At 39.1% G+C, this 14,389-nt stretch overlaps 2 protein-coding genes across 2 annotated transcripts in view; one reads left to right on the top strand and one right to left on the bottom strand.

Annotated features, from left to right (window-relative positions):
* LOC129921697 (uncharacterized) overlaps nt 1-14,305 on the bottom strand; it is a 35,776-nt gene extending 21,471 nt beyond the window's left edge. Inside the window, exon 1 of the mRNA XM_056004156.1 lies at nt 14,022-14,305. The gene's annotated coding sequence lies outside the window, so the exon portion shown is untranslated. The remainder of the gene's footprint in view (nt 1-14,021) is intronic.
* On the top strand, nt 5,830-6,945 carry LOC106052062 (collectin-11-like). The gene has a single exon (XM_056004157.1). It carries the CDS (start codon nt 5,837-5,839, stop codon nt 6,431-6,433), a length of 597 nt encoding a protein of 198 aa, XP_055860132.1. The 5' UTR covers nt 5,830-5,836; the 3' UTR covers nt 6,434-6,945.
* Nucleotides 14,306-14,389: the final 84 nt, after the last annotated feature.

Below are 14,389 nucleotides of genomic sequence, written 5' to 3'. Positions count from 1 at the left end.
GTGAACAGATCATTGTTATACAACCTATTAACACGTTCCATATTATATTTTGTCTGCGTCTTGTAAAGTATAGTTGGCAACATACTCAACTAGATTTGTGAAGATCTGGATTCTGTCAGGGCTATTAGGAAGCATACACCAGTTCTGAATTCCCACTTTTCATACAACCAAGCGTTCTTCTTTTGTTTTAACTTTGCATTAAAAATGAATTATTCAGTAGCTCTCCAACCTTTTTTAAAACTTGGGCCACATCGCCATATTTCTATCGTGCAATAGGGAATTGTATGGGGGCATACTAGATCGGCCTTATAATATGCTTTGAAAACTTGGTCTGCAGTTTCGAGGGGCATGACAATACTCTCCCTTTCTCTCTACTTAATCTCTTTTCATTCTCTTTCATTTTTAATACATCTCTTTGTCTAGTTCACTCTTTGACTTAATCTCTCTTGTTCACTTTGACTCTTTATCTTTATGTCTCTTCTTCTTCTGACTCACAGAGTTTATGATAGAGAGTGCTAACTTGGGGCTAGTCTCGCGATAAAGGGTCCTAGTGCAGTCTAAATTTAGCTAACACTATTCATTATTGAAACACGCAGCACGTCTGTCGCTGACTTTATTATCTCTGCTGTCAATCAAGATAAAATGAAATTACTAGATTGAAAATGACTAAACTGGCAGCTCAGACTTGTCGAAAGCTAACATTGAAACATGTTGCATCGCATTTTGTCACCGTTGACCGATGTCCTTTTGTTTATCTCGCGAATTAACTCGGGCTCAATTTTTACACAGTCTTATATCAACTCTGTCTGTTTGTGTGTCTGTCTGGTAAAAGGTTTGTACTCGCTATTTCTACCACATCCAATCTCGAATCAAGCTGAAATGTTACACAATTATTTCTTTTACCTGAAAACACAAAATCCAACAAAAAAAATATAATCGGTTTATTTATTAACTATTGTTAATTAATTATTTTGTTTGGTATCTTAAACAAGGGAAAGAAATCATACTTCACAAATGTGGTGATATTAGTTGAATTAGTCCCTTTAAGGAATCGTAAGCCCTAAGTGATTTTTTTTAATGCAATTTATAAAACGATGATGTAAACATTAAAAAGATACCTCCTTCTTCCCTCCCCCTTTCACAACTGGTCCAGACCAGTGATAGGATCATAGCGCATTGAGAAAGGTAAAATCTAAACAAAAACAATTGGTAATTTCTATCGCACAGATTTATAATTTTATATAGACGGCTGATCCAAGCTAATTGATACAATTACACTTATTATAAGCTAAGTTTTAATAAGAAAGAATCATTTATGTTTTTTCTTGTTAAGAAATTGTCACCATATTCTTACTTAAAACAAGTAAGATTACAAAAAAGACTTTATCCTTATTTGATATCACACGCAACGTTACAGCGTTACAAACAAATTTTAAAGTAAGCTAAAAAAAACATTAACACCTTTCAGATCTAGATGCATGACGCGTAGGACGTAATCATCTTCTATTATGAAGCAACGTCTGTATTATATAAGATAAGATAAGATCTTGTGACCCGTGGGGGACGATGATGTACCGCTTGATCTATGGCCGATGGTAAACGAGGGGTGCTATGCACAACGACCAACCGCTTTTACTTTCCCAACGTATGTCATATACACATTAGATTTGAGTCAACTCAAGGAAATCTTAAGATCATCTAAGGGATTTGAACTCGTGACCCTTCGGTTCGAGGCCTTAAGCGCTTTATCAGTAGGCCACCACGACCCATCTTTTTTTTATATCCCCTAACAAGACTGTATTCTGTCTCTTTCAAAACAACAACAGCAACAACAACAACAACAACAACAGCAACAGCAACAACAACAGCAACAGCAACAGCAACGGCAACAACAACAACAACAACAACAACAACAGCAACAACAGCAACAACAACAGCAACAACAGCAACAACAACAACAGCAGCAACAACAGCAGCAACAAAAACAGCAACAACAACAACAACAACAACAGCAACAACAACAACAACAGCAACAACAGCAACAACAACAACAGCAGCAACAACAGCAGCAACAACAACAGCAACAACAGCAACAACAACAACAGCAGCAACAACAGCAGCAACAACAGCAGCAACAACAAAAACAGCAACAGCAACAACAACAACAACAGCAACAGCAACAACAGCAGCAACACCAACAACAGCAACAACAACAACAACAGCAACAACAACAGCAACAACAGCAACAACAACAACAGCAACAACAGCAACAACAACAACAACAACAGCAGCAGCAACAACAACAACAGCAGCAACAACAGAAGCAACATCAACATCAACAACAGCAACAACAACAACAGCAACAACAACAACAGCAGCAACAACAGCAGCAACAACAAAAACAGCAACAGCATCAACAACAACAACAGCAACAACAGCAGCAACACCAACAACAACAGCAACAACAGCAACAGCAACAACAGCAACAACAACAGCAACAACAACATCAACATCAACAACAACAACAACAACAACAACAGCAGCAACAACAGCAACACAACAACAACAAAAACAGCAACAACAACATCAACATCAACAACAACAACAACAACAACAACAGCAGCAACAACAGCAACACAACAACAACAAAAACAGCAACAACAACATCAACATCAACAACAACAACAACAACAACAACAACAACCCAAAACAACTTGTTATTTAAAAAAAATCAATAAATTTGTATTATTTTTATTGGCTCGTGTGCTAAAAGACCGATGGCTTAATTTTAAAACCTGGAAGAACCCGCCTGGAACTATTAAATATTTCATTGTATAGGGAGCGAGCAATCAATAATTAATTATTCAGAGCAATTGATCTCAGTGTTACTTTTGAGGACCTGTGGGGGTGGGGTTGGGGTGGATGAGAGGGTATCTGTGAGAAGGTTTCCGTGCTGCTTATTCAATCGACAATAAATAATTGTGTGCAAAGTTTCAACTTGATCCGAGAACGAAAAATGGTAGAAATAAAGTGTAAGAGATTCACCCCGACAGTTCAAGCGAGTTGATAAAAGCTTTGTAAAAAGACTTACAAATGTAGGGGTGAGAAAAACTGTTTAGAAAATTTTACAATAGACATACTTATAGAAAACCCAGTGGGACCAAAATAAAAACACGTGAAGTTTGGGCCACAACGCCTTCACCAGCTACAAACACACGAAAATGATAAACAATGAATACGAAATAAGCTTTTTGATTTAACTGTCTGTCCCTTGTCTGTCCCTTGGTTGTTGACTATCAGAAAAGCAGAAAATAAATGAGCGTTGACCGCCTGGTCGTGTGGTATGCGGTTCTGGACTGTGGTCGTCATGGTTTCGGGTTCGAACCCCTCCCATCTGCGGGAAGATGTAAATAGGATGTAATAATCTTCAATTCTGAAGGAACATCAGAAACGCGTCAAACAAAACAAAGAAACGAACATCCGGTCATGCGCAGAGAATGGAAAAGAGGCGATTGGACTACGATGAATGGATGAGAAAGAAGGGGGAAGAGGGAAGAGGGGCGGTATGTTTGTCCCCATGTCATGTTAAAGAAATGGGTGTCCTAGATGTAATTGCTATTATATTTTTTCTATACAAATCACGAGCTGGTTATAAGTCAGAATCCTCGTGGCGTCCTATTCCTTTAGTCTTATTAAAAAAGAAAAAAAAAATCTCAGATTTAAGAGAGAGCGAAGACTTGTGCTGGGGAAACACGAAGTGAGAACCTTCTTGTTGAGACTCTGATGAAATCAGCTAACGCACGGAGACATTTATTTTTCTTTTCATTCCTTGCAGTAGCAGCTGTAGAGTGGATGTCGAATAGTTAGGAGCTGACTTAGACTCATTACTGCAGTGGAGAACCTATGATTTTTTATTTAGACTCTTAGTGCTGTGGAAAACGTTTGATTTAGACTCTTAGTGCTGTGGAAAACGTTTGATTTAGACTTTCATCGCTGCTATGTAAAACGTATGATTTAGACTCTTAGTGCTGTGGAAAACGTTTGATTTAGACTCTTAGTGCTGTGGAAAACGTTTGATTTAGACTTTCATCGCTGCTATGTAAAACGTATGATTTAGACTCTTAGTGCTGTGGAAAACGTTTGATTTAGACTCTTAGTGCTGTGGAAAACGTTTGATTTAGACTTTCATCGCTGCTATGCAAAAAGGTATGATTTAGACTCTTAGTGCTGTGGAAAACGTTTGATTTAGACTTTCATCGCTGCTATGTAAAACGTATGATTTAGACTCTTAGTGCTGTGGAAAACGTTTGATTTAGACTCTTAGTGCTGTGGAAAACGTTTGATTTAGACTTTCATCGCTGCTATGTAAAACGTATGATTTAGACTCTTAGTGCTGTGGAAAACGTTTGATTTAGACTCTTAGTGCTGTGGAAAACGTTTGATTTAGACTTTCATCGCTGCTATGCAAAAAGGTATGATTTAGACTCTTAGTGCTGTGGAAAACGTTTGATTTAGACTTTCATCGCTGCTATGTAAAACGTATGATTTAGACTCTTAGTGCTGTGGAAAACGTTTGATTTAGACTCTTAGTGCTGTGGAAAACGTTTGATTTAGACTTTTATCGCTGCTATGTAAAACGTATGATTTAGACTCTTAGTTCTGTGGAAAACGTTTGATTTAGACTTTTATCGCTGCTGTGGAAAACGTTTGATTTAGACTCTTAGTGCTGTGGAAAACGTTTGATTTAGACTTTTATCGCTGCTGTGGAAAACGTTTGATTTAGACTCTTAGTGCTGTGGAAAACGTTTGATTTAGACTTTCATCGCTGCTATGCAAAAAGGTATGATTTAGACTCTTAGTGCTGTGGAAAACGTTTGATTTAGACTTTCATCGCTGCTATGTAAAACGTATGATTTAGACTCTTAGTGCTGTGGAAAACGTTTGATTTAGACTCTTAGTGCTGTGGAAAACGTTTGATTTAGACTTTTATCGCTGCTATGTAAAACGTATGATTTAGACTCTTAGTTCTGTGGAAAACGTTTGATTTAGACTTTTATCGCTGCTATGTAAAACGTATGATTTAGACTCTTAGTGCTGTGGAAAACGTTTGATTTAGACTTTTATCGCTGCTATGTAAAACGTTTGATTTAGACTCTTAGTTCTGGGGAAAACGTTTGATTTAGACTTTTATCGCTGCTATGTAAAACGTATGATTTAGACTCTTAGTGCTGTGGAAAACGTTTGATTTAGACTTTTATCGCTGCTATGTAAAACGTTTGATTTAGACTCTTAGTGCTATGTAAAACGTATGATTTAGACTCTTAGTGCTATGTAAAACGTATGATTTAGAATCTTAGTGCTAGATTTAGACTCTTAGTTCTGTGGAAAACGTTTGATTTAGACTTTTATCGCTGCTATGTAAAACGTATGATTTAGACTCTTAGTGCTGTGGAAAACGTTTGATTTAGACTTTTATCGCTGCTATGTAAAACGTTTGATTTAGACTCTTAGTGCTATGTAAAACGTATGATTTAGACTCTTAGTGCTATGTAAAACGTATGATTTAGACTCTTAGTGCTGTGGAAAACGTTTGATTTAGACTTTTATCGCTGCAGTGTAAAACGTATGATTTAGACTATTAACCAATGTGGAAACTTTATGATGTAGAATCTTATCGCTGAGTAGAACGAACAAGTTAAACTCTGACTGCTGTGTAATAACGTAAGACGTAGACTCTGTTAAAATGACTATTGTTGTAGCCAGTTTTTGTGTGTTCTTGATTCCAACTGTAGTATCTAAAAAATTCTTTCTTTACGAGAAACCGACAAATGTTGGGATGCATCTCCTGACAGTGACCAACAACAGCAGGTCAAAAGTGAACTGCGCCACGAGGTGTTTTACCTCGAGCTTCCAGTGCGAGGCTTTCATCTTCCAAGAGACGATGCAGTGTTGCATGACGGGATTAGGGTTGTGGAAAATGGGCGTGTTTCCTACGCCCCTTCAGCTATTGTACTCTTCAGGCGTGAACTACTGCCCATCTGAGTCGGGCTACACACAGGTGTTCAGCAACGACACCGGACTCTGCCTGTACGTTTCCAACGAGACTGACAACTATTCGACGGCCTCACATTCTTGTAAACAAAAAAGTGGCATATTGATGACGGTCAAAACCTTTGAAAGAAACACTATTGTGATGTCCATTGTGAACCAAGTCGGGAGAGTATATATCGGTCTGGACGATATAGTCACGGAGGGACACTTTGTCTGGTCAGATGGAACAAACCTCACTGACACACAAATGGCTTTCATTTTTAGAATTGGAAAGCCATCACCGATCAACTCTGCGGAGGACTGTTGTGTAATTAGATCAGATGGCGGTAATGATGAAGCATGTTCCACTTTATACAAGTATATTTGTGAATATGTGCCTTGACGATATCTTTGCGATTGAGAACAAGCCTTGCGTATGACATTCAATGTTCTGTACACGTCTCTTGCTCTCACATGCAAGCATTTTGTCTTAATAAACTTTGCTTCTTAATGTGCTAATATATCGCCTGAACGTCATTGGTGTAAGAGCCGAGCCTCTCAGTTCATTGCATCGGATCTAATTACTTTTGCCATCAGACGAAGGGAGTCTACAATCTATACAATCTCTACCGTATTTACAGTAATAGATGCACGAACTGTGGCAAACTTTGCCGCTCAAGAATTGGGTTTGATCAGTCCCTCCGGAGTCTGCCCCGTCTCAAGACGAAACCAAACACAGTGACTCATGTGGGCGCATCCATTGTCTTCCGAGACAGAAGGAGCCAGATATCTTTAAAATCTTTGAAATCTCTACAATCGTTACAACCTTTACAATCTCTACAGTTTTTACAATCTCTACAATCTTTACAATCTCTACAATCTTTACAATCTCTACAATCGTTACAATCTTTACAATCTCTATAATCTCTACAATTGTTACAATCTTTACAATCTCTACAGTTTTTACAATCTCGACAATCTTTACAATCTCTACAATCGTTACAATCTCTACAATCGTTACAATCTCTACAATCTCTACAATCTCTACAATCGTTACAATCTCTACAATCGTTACAATCTCTACAATCGTTACAATCTCTACAATCGTTACAATCTCTACAATCGTTACAATCGTTACAATCTATACAATCGTTACAATCTCTACAATCTTTACAATCTCTACAATCTTTGATGTTTTTATTTTCCTACTTTGTTTCTATGTGTGTCAAACAGTGTCGGAGTGTTGCAGGTGGAGGCCGTGGGTCGCAATTAATGTAGGCCTCTACAGGGCCGGCCTTAGGTTATTGGAGGCTCTAGGGCACTCTAGGCGAAGGGAACAGGGTGGCCCCAAAATGAAACAGAAAAAAAAATTTAAGACTGAAATATGTGCAATGAATTGAAAACCTCTCTATATGTATGTATAGCTATAATAATAGTTAAATTAAATTCATATAGCGCCGTAACATGAATGTGTTTCGTGGACGATTCATGATCACGTGACTAGAAATGACGTTTCGACATTTCACCAAAAGGAAGAAACAACGGTCTTCTTACATATTTAGTCTTACAAGTAGATCTAAACATTTGTGGATAAACCTTAAATCACAGAGAGACTTAGAGCTAGGCTAGTAGACACAGAGCCATAGAGTTTTGTTATGTTTGAGATTTGCTCCAAGTTTCGCAATTTTTTTTCTCAAAATTTTTTTTTTCAGCTCTGTGCGAGTCCTTTACCAATCAGAGGCTCTAGGCGGATGCCTAGTTTTCTTATGCCTAAGTCCGGCCCTGGCCTCTACCATCTTCACACCTCAATCTAAATGCATAATATAAAACTGTTATATTTTTGAAGAATGAATATAGAGTAATTTACCAGGGTACTTGTAGATTTAATCTCATAATCTTCTTGTTTTATTTTTTTTAATATGCATATTTTGTTAAAACTGATATTTGTTTGAAATACGGAGGTCATCTTAACAAGTGAGGCGGCGGCACAGTTCTGCACTATCGTAAATCTGGCCCTGTGTTTATTTATAGTTAGCATCTTCCCTGTGCTTCATTTATTTAGTTTACTATGAGATCATATGTCAGTCGATTTAATGTTCTATTTATACAAGTGGTTTATATTTCATGTGAATAAGTTCATCGCTGGATTACTTGTGTGAAAGCGTTAAACTTAAGGCAAATATATTCTACACCTTATTTCTTCATCAATGAGGAATGCAGTAATGCCCTTGGCTACGCAGCCCCAGCTGTGACCTACATATGTTGCCACATCAGGGGCAAGCATAACCATTGTCCGCCGGTGGTCGATTAAGATTTTCTTTTCGCCGTCTGCGTCTGTCCTCGTGCGGGGATTTTCTTTTGGTCTGAAATGTGTTTCTCGCGGCTTTTGTGAGTGACCTCCAGCTGTCTCGTTCTGAGGCCTCAAGCAACCAGGTGCTCTCTTCTATTTCAGCTAAGGCAAGTTGGCGCCTAAGCTGGACTTTAAAGCTTTTCCGTGGGGCACCTCTGTTACATCGCCCACTTTTTAGCTCACCAAAAAAAGACTGCCATACGTTCGTCCCCATCCGGGATACGTGCACTGTCTAGCGTAACTGTAGGACCATAAAAGTCCCTCTATACTGTCCATACCGGCTTCCGCAAGGACATTGCTATTTGTTGTGCGGTCTTGCCACCGTATGTCCATGATGGGGCGCAAGTATCTTTGGTGAAATCGCTCAAGTAGTCTTGGTTGCTTTCTGTATATAATACCATGTCTTAGAAGGGCTTCGCACATGCTGAGTATTTAGCGGAACACTTCGCACATTCTGAGTATTTAGCGGAACACTTCGCACTTTCTGAGTATTTAGCGGAACACTTCGCACTTTCTGAGTATTTAGCGGAACACTTCGCACATACTGAGTATTTAGCGGAACACTTCGCACATTCTGAGTATTTAGCGGAACACTTCGCACATGCTGAGTATTTAGCGGAACACTTCGCACATGCTGAGTATTTAGCGGAACACTTCGCACATTCTGAGTATTTAGCGGAACACTTCGTACTTTCTGAGTATTTAGCGGAACACTTCGCACTTTCTGAGTATTTAGCGGAACACTTCGCACATTCTGAGTATTTAGCGGAACACTTCGCACATGCTGAGTATTTAGCGGAACACTTCGCACATTCTGAGTATTTAGAGGAACACTTCGCAGATTCTGAGTATTTAGCGGAACACTTCGCACATGCTGAGTATTTAGCGGAACACTTCGCAGATTCTGAGTATTTAGCGGAACACTTCGCAGATTCTGAGTATTTAGCGGAACACTTCGCACATGCTGAGTATTTAGCGAAACACTTCGCACATTCTGAGTATTTAGCGGAACACTTCGCACATGCTAAGTATTTAGCGGAACACTTCGCACATTCTGATTATTTAGCGGAACACTTCGCACATCCTTAGTACCGGTATTTAGCGAACACTTTGCTTACTTTTTTTAGAGAGATTAATTCATGTGGTAGCCTACTAGTTGATTATTCCAGTAGTTCGTGGAACACCTATTCAGGCTTCGCGAAACACTAGGGCTCCTCTGAAAACAGTTTGGGAAACACTGATCTAACTGATGTTCGACCTACACACAAAGGGATCCTTGCCTTTGTTCAAGTTTCCAAAAAGGCTCGTTTACATCCTTGTTACCGATTGCTCATATCCCAATAAGCCAGCGGTTCTCAACCTTTTCATGCTCGGTGGCCCTTTTTGCAATCCCCCACTCTGCCGCGACCCCCCCCCCCCTCGTAAACACACACAGCAATAGAAGAATAGATAAAACAATCCATTTTTTCGATGGTTTTTAGGCGACCCCTGGCAAATCGTCAATCGACCCCCAAGGGGGTCGCGACCCACAGGTTGAGAACCCCTGCAATAAGCGACGGCTAGAAGCGAGTCCGAAGCCCGATACTCCGAGGGAACTTCCCCATATTCATTCTCTATATCATATTAGCTGCACACGTGTCCGCCATGTAAGTTAGTAAACATAATTTCGAGCAATATATAGGCCTATGAACTAAAAACAAATTTTACTTCATTTCAGGTTGGCAAAAAAAAAAATAATAAAAAAAATGTATTTATCACCCTGTCTGTCTGTCTGGCGAAAAGTTTGTACACGTTATTTCTTCTACATCCAATCTCGGATTAAGCTGAAATTTTGCACAATTATTTCTTTTACTTGACAACACCAGAATCAATTTAAAAAATTAACCAATTAGTTAATAAACTATTGGGAATTATTTGGTTTGGTATCTCAAGCAAGCGAAAGAATATGCACTGAAGTGGTGGTATAAGTTGAATCAGTCCCTTTATAGATCGTCGTCTGTGTCTTAGCGCAGACAGCATGACAAATAGGCCGAGACTATAGAAACAATAGATATCTATACAATCTTGCAGGCAAAGTGGTCAACGTGTTTGCTTGAGAAGCCTGAGAATACTTGAGCCATGAGTTCGAATTCAGGGCGTTCCCCTTTTTTTTATGTTTATAAATGCTTTTTATTGTTAGTCTAGATTTATTACAAATGTAATTATATGACTGATTCAAACTAATTGATATAACTAGACTTAGTATAAGATTTGTTTGATTTTTAAAGTATTTTAAAAATATTTTCTTGTTGACCACATCTTGTTCAATAAACAAAAATGTCCTATTAGTGAGCTTTAATTTTGCCATCATTGGTTGTAATTAGTTCTAAATAAACTTCAGATTTTGGAAAACAAAAATTGCTGTCATGCTGCCCTTTTTCTTTTACCGCGATTGAAAGATTTCTCTAAATGACGATAATCAGTAATGAGTCATCCAGCCTAAATTTTCTGAGAATCGTGGTCGAGAGGCTAAGTGCGCTTGAACTTGGCTTGTCTTGGCTACCTAGAAGGGGGCTCAAGGTTCGACACCCGACTCAGGCAGAGTTGTGTTTACTGAGCGCCTACAGGCAGCACGGAAAACCAACTCCTAGATACCCCACCCCCACCACTGGTCCACAAATGAGATTGGACTAAAGCGCTCTGAGCATGCTATAAGCATGAAAGTAGCGCTATATAAAAGCTATAATAATAAGAAGAACTCAAAAAGTCCTTGCTTTGGAAGTTAGGACGCTGCTGAATAAAACAGTCGCGTTTCCGGACGTCGGGTAAACCCTACGCTAGTCGAAAAGTGTACCGTTAGATTGTGACCATGTTTGTGGCGAAGTGTAGAAGTTGATAACATCACTGCTGTGTTATTTTTTTTATATCCGTTGTGACCTGATTACACGTTAACTAATAGCAAGAGAATGATTACACATTCAGTGTTAAATCAATAGCGCAGCTATTTTTAGCACATTCACGTGACCAGGACATTTTCATAGTGTTAAAATGACAAAGTCGTGTACCTATATTCTTCTTCCTCGTTCTCATCATCTTGCAGCGTTCAGATGACTAGACCAACACTAAGACTAAGACTGCTGACTAGACCAATACTAAGACTAAGACTGCTGACTAGACCAATACTAAGACTAAGACTGCTGACTAGACCAATACTAAGACTGCTGACTAGACCAATACTAAGACTGCTGACTAGACCAATACTAAGACTAAGACTGCTGACTAGACCAATACTAAGACTAAGACTGCTGACTAGACCAATACTAAGACTAAGACTGCTGACTAGACCAATACTAAGACTGCTGACTAGACCAATACTAAGACTGCTGACTAGACCAATACTAAGACTAAGACTGCTGACTAGACCAATACCAAGACTAAGACTGCTGACTAGACCAATACTAAGACTAAGACTGCTGACTAGACCAATACTAAGACTAAGACTGCTGACTAGACCAATACTAAGACTAAGACTGCTGACTAGACCAATACTAAGACTAAGGCTGCTGACTAGACCAATACTAAGGCTAAGACTGCTGACTAGACCAATACTAAGGCTAAGACTGCTGACTAGACCAATACTAAGACTAAGGCTGCTGACTAGACCAATACTAAGGCTAAGACTGCTGACTAGACCAATACTAAGACTAAGGCTGCTGACTAGACCAATACTAAGGCTAAGACTGCTGACTAGACCAATACTAAGACTAAGGCTGCTGACTAGACCAATACTAAGGCTAAGACTGCTGACTAGACCAATACTAAGGCTAAGACTGCTGACTAGACCAATACTAAGGCTAAGACTGCTGACTAGACCAATACTAAGGCTAAGACTGCTGACTAGACCAATACTAAGACTAAGACTGCTTTATTGGTCCTTATGGAAATTTGTTGTGATTACAAGGACTGCGCAGTGGTTTCCAAATCAGGGAACTCTCCATATAGTTTTATTTCTATATGGTGGTTCTGGGGCCATTGTCTTCTTTGGGCCTCTTGATAAAGAATGCAGTTTTGAAGGACATGGTCAGCATTCTCTGGTGACACTTCACTAAGGCAGATTTCGCTTGTTCCAACACATGTTGTCTTGCGCACATATAATGTAATAGTCTAAGGCTCGAGTCTTAATGGTAAAGGGTATCCCTTTCAGATCACGTGATCTATGGGCAGCGGTGGAAGAATAAAAAAAGAAGCTCATGTTTCTATAGGTGTCTACTAACAAGGGTGTCACGTGACCAGCAGATCGAAACTTTACTTCCTCAATGTAAGCCTATGTCACATTAGAGTTAGAAGAACTCAGTGACGTCATACAAATCCCGAGGCTCAAAATGCCAGTCTTACAGGAATTCGAACTCGAGAACTCCAGGTTCTGAAGCCAAGCGCTTTACCACTCGGCCATCACACCCCATAGTTCGTGTCTTCCCGACACGCTAAACTACAGACTCTCCATATTTTTCACTTCCTTGTAGTGTTAAATTATTTTTTAATTAAAAAAAAAAAAGATAAAATGACTATAGTTAAGGCCAACCCAAGACTACATGAGGGATGGACATGGGGTGCTGTTAAGATACATTCAGGGCCTGTTTGTAAAGTTTTCCTTTCAGACCTTGTGACCAATGAGGCAAATTATGTAAACATCATTTATTTCTGTGGTCCACGGTTAACGAGGGTGTTAAGTCGCTAGCGAAACGATTACTTTTCCACAATTAATATCAGGTACCCATGAGAGCTGGGTGGACTCAGAAGCGCACTGAAGATCCCGAAATTGAAAATCCCAGTCTTCACCAGGATTCGAACTCGGGCCCCCCCCATCCGGTTCGGAAGCCAAGCGCTTTATCACTTAGTCAACGCGCCTTAATTTTGTGCCTATTACAGATCTTTTCCTATGACAAGCATGTTCAACAAAATTGTAGACACAGAAAGCATGTCATAATACACATGTAAACTGTGACAGAGTGGAACCCCCCAGGGAACAAGAACCCCCAGGGAACAAGAAGCAGAGGAAGACCAAAAAGAACATGGCGACGCAGTGTACTTGAAGAAGCAGAGAAGACCGGGAAGAGCTGGGACACCATCAAAAAAAAACTAGCAAGAGACCGTGGAGAGTGGCGTGTTTTTGTCGATGCCCTATGTTCTATGAGGAACTCAAAGGAGTGATGATGATGAAACTGTGACAGGCTAGTGGTTTGTTGGGGTTTCTTATTGCTAAGATAATTGAATGCCCAACAAAGAAGAAAGATAATTTATATACATGTACCTCCTATGAGTAAATTTATAAGAAAATAGTACTTTACATTGAAAACTATATTTTATAGTAAATGTCATACAATCTTATGTTGTTTTTTTATATTAATAAATGTTATTTAATGTTCTCTGCGTGCCTTATTAGAAAGAAAGATGCTTAAATAAGTAGAATGACAGAGGAGATAGAGGGAGAAAGAAATAACAGAGACTTAGAAAAATTAGACAGAAAGAGAAAGAGAGAAATTATAGAGACAACAAGATATATATATATAAAGAGAGAGAAAGAAATAGAAAGAGAGAGAGAGAAGGAGATAGAGGAAGAAAGAGAGTGAATGTAAGTTTAATTATTTGTCATCTACCTCACCTTGTAATAAAACCTTGATCATAATATCACAAAAGTGTAATAGCCTGCTTCAAGAACAAAGTGTTTATAATGCATATTACGTACAGTCACAATAGGAAATACTCCGGACTAATATCGAGCAGATGTCGTCAGCTTGTCACGTGACGTCTGCTATTTGTGAATGTTATTAAATTGAAACTAAAGAACGTTGCGAACACTATTAGAGACCTTGATTTACTTAAGATCTAGGTTTTAATTTTGACAGATCTAGCCTATCACGATTTACTTTGCCAACCGAAACGCCACAGCGAGACCAAGACATTCTGGTCAGCGCTGGGTATTTTTCACCAGATCTTAGTATTTAGGCTGAATAGAGATAAGCGTACCCT

Source organism: Biomphalaria glabrata, chromosome 11 (genome assembly GCF_947242115.1).
Source record: "Biomphalaria glabrata chromosome 11, xgBioGlab47.1, whole genome shotgun sequence".
NCBI classification, from domain to species: Eukaryota; Metazoa; Mollusca; class Gastropoda; family Planorbidae; genus Biomphalaria; species Biomphalaria glabrata.
The sequence above is the reverse complement of the archived record's forward strand: the minus strand, read 5'-3'. Positions and strand labels throughout refer to the sequence as shown.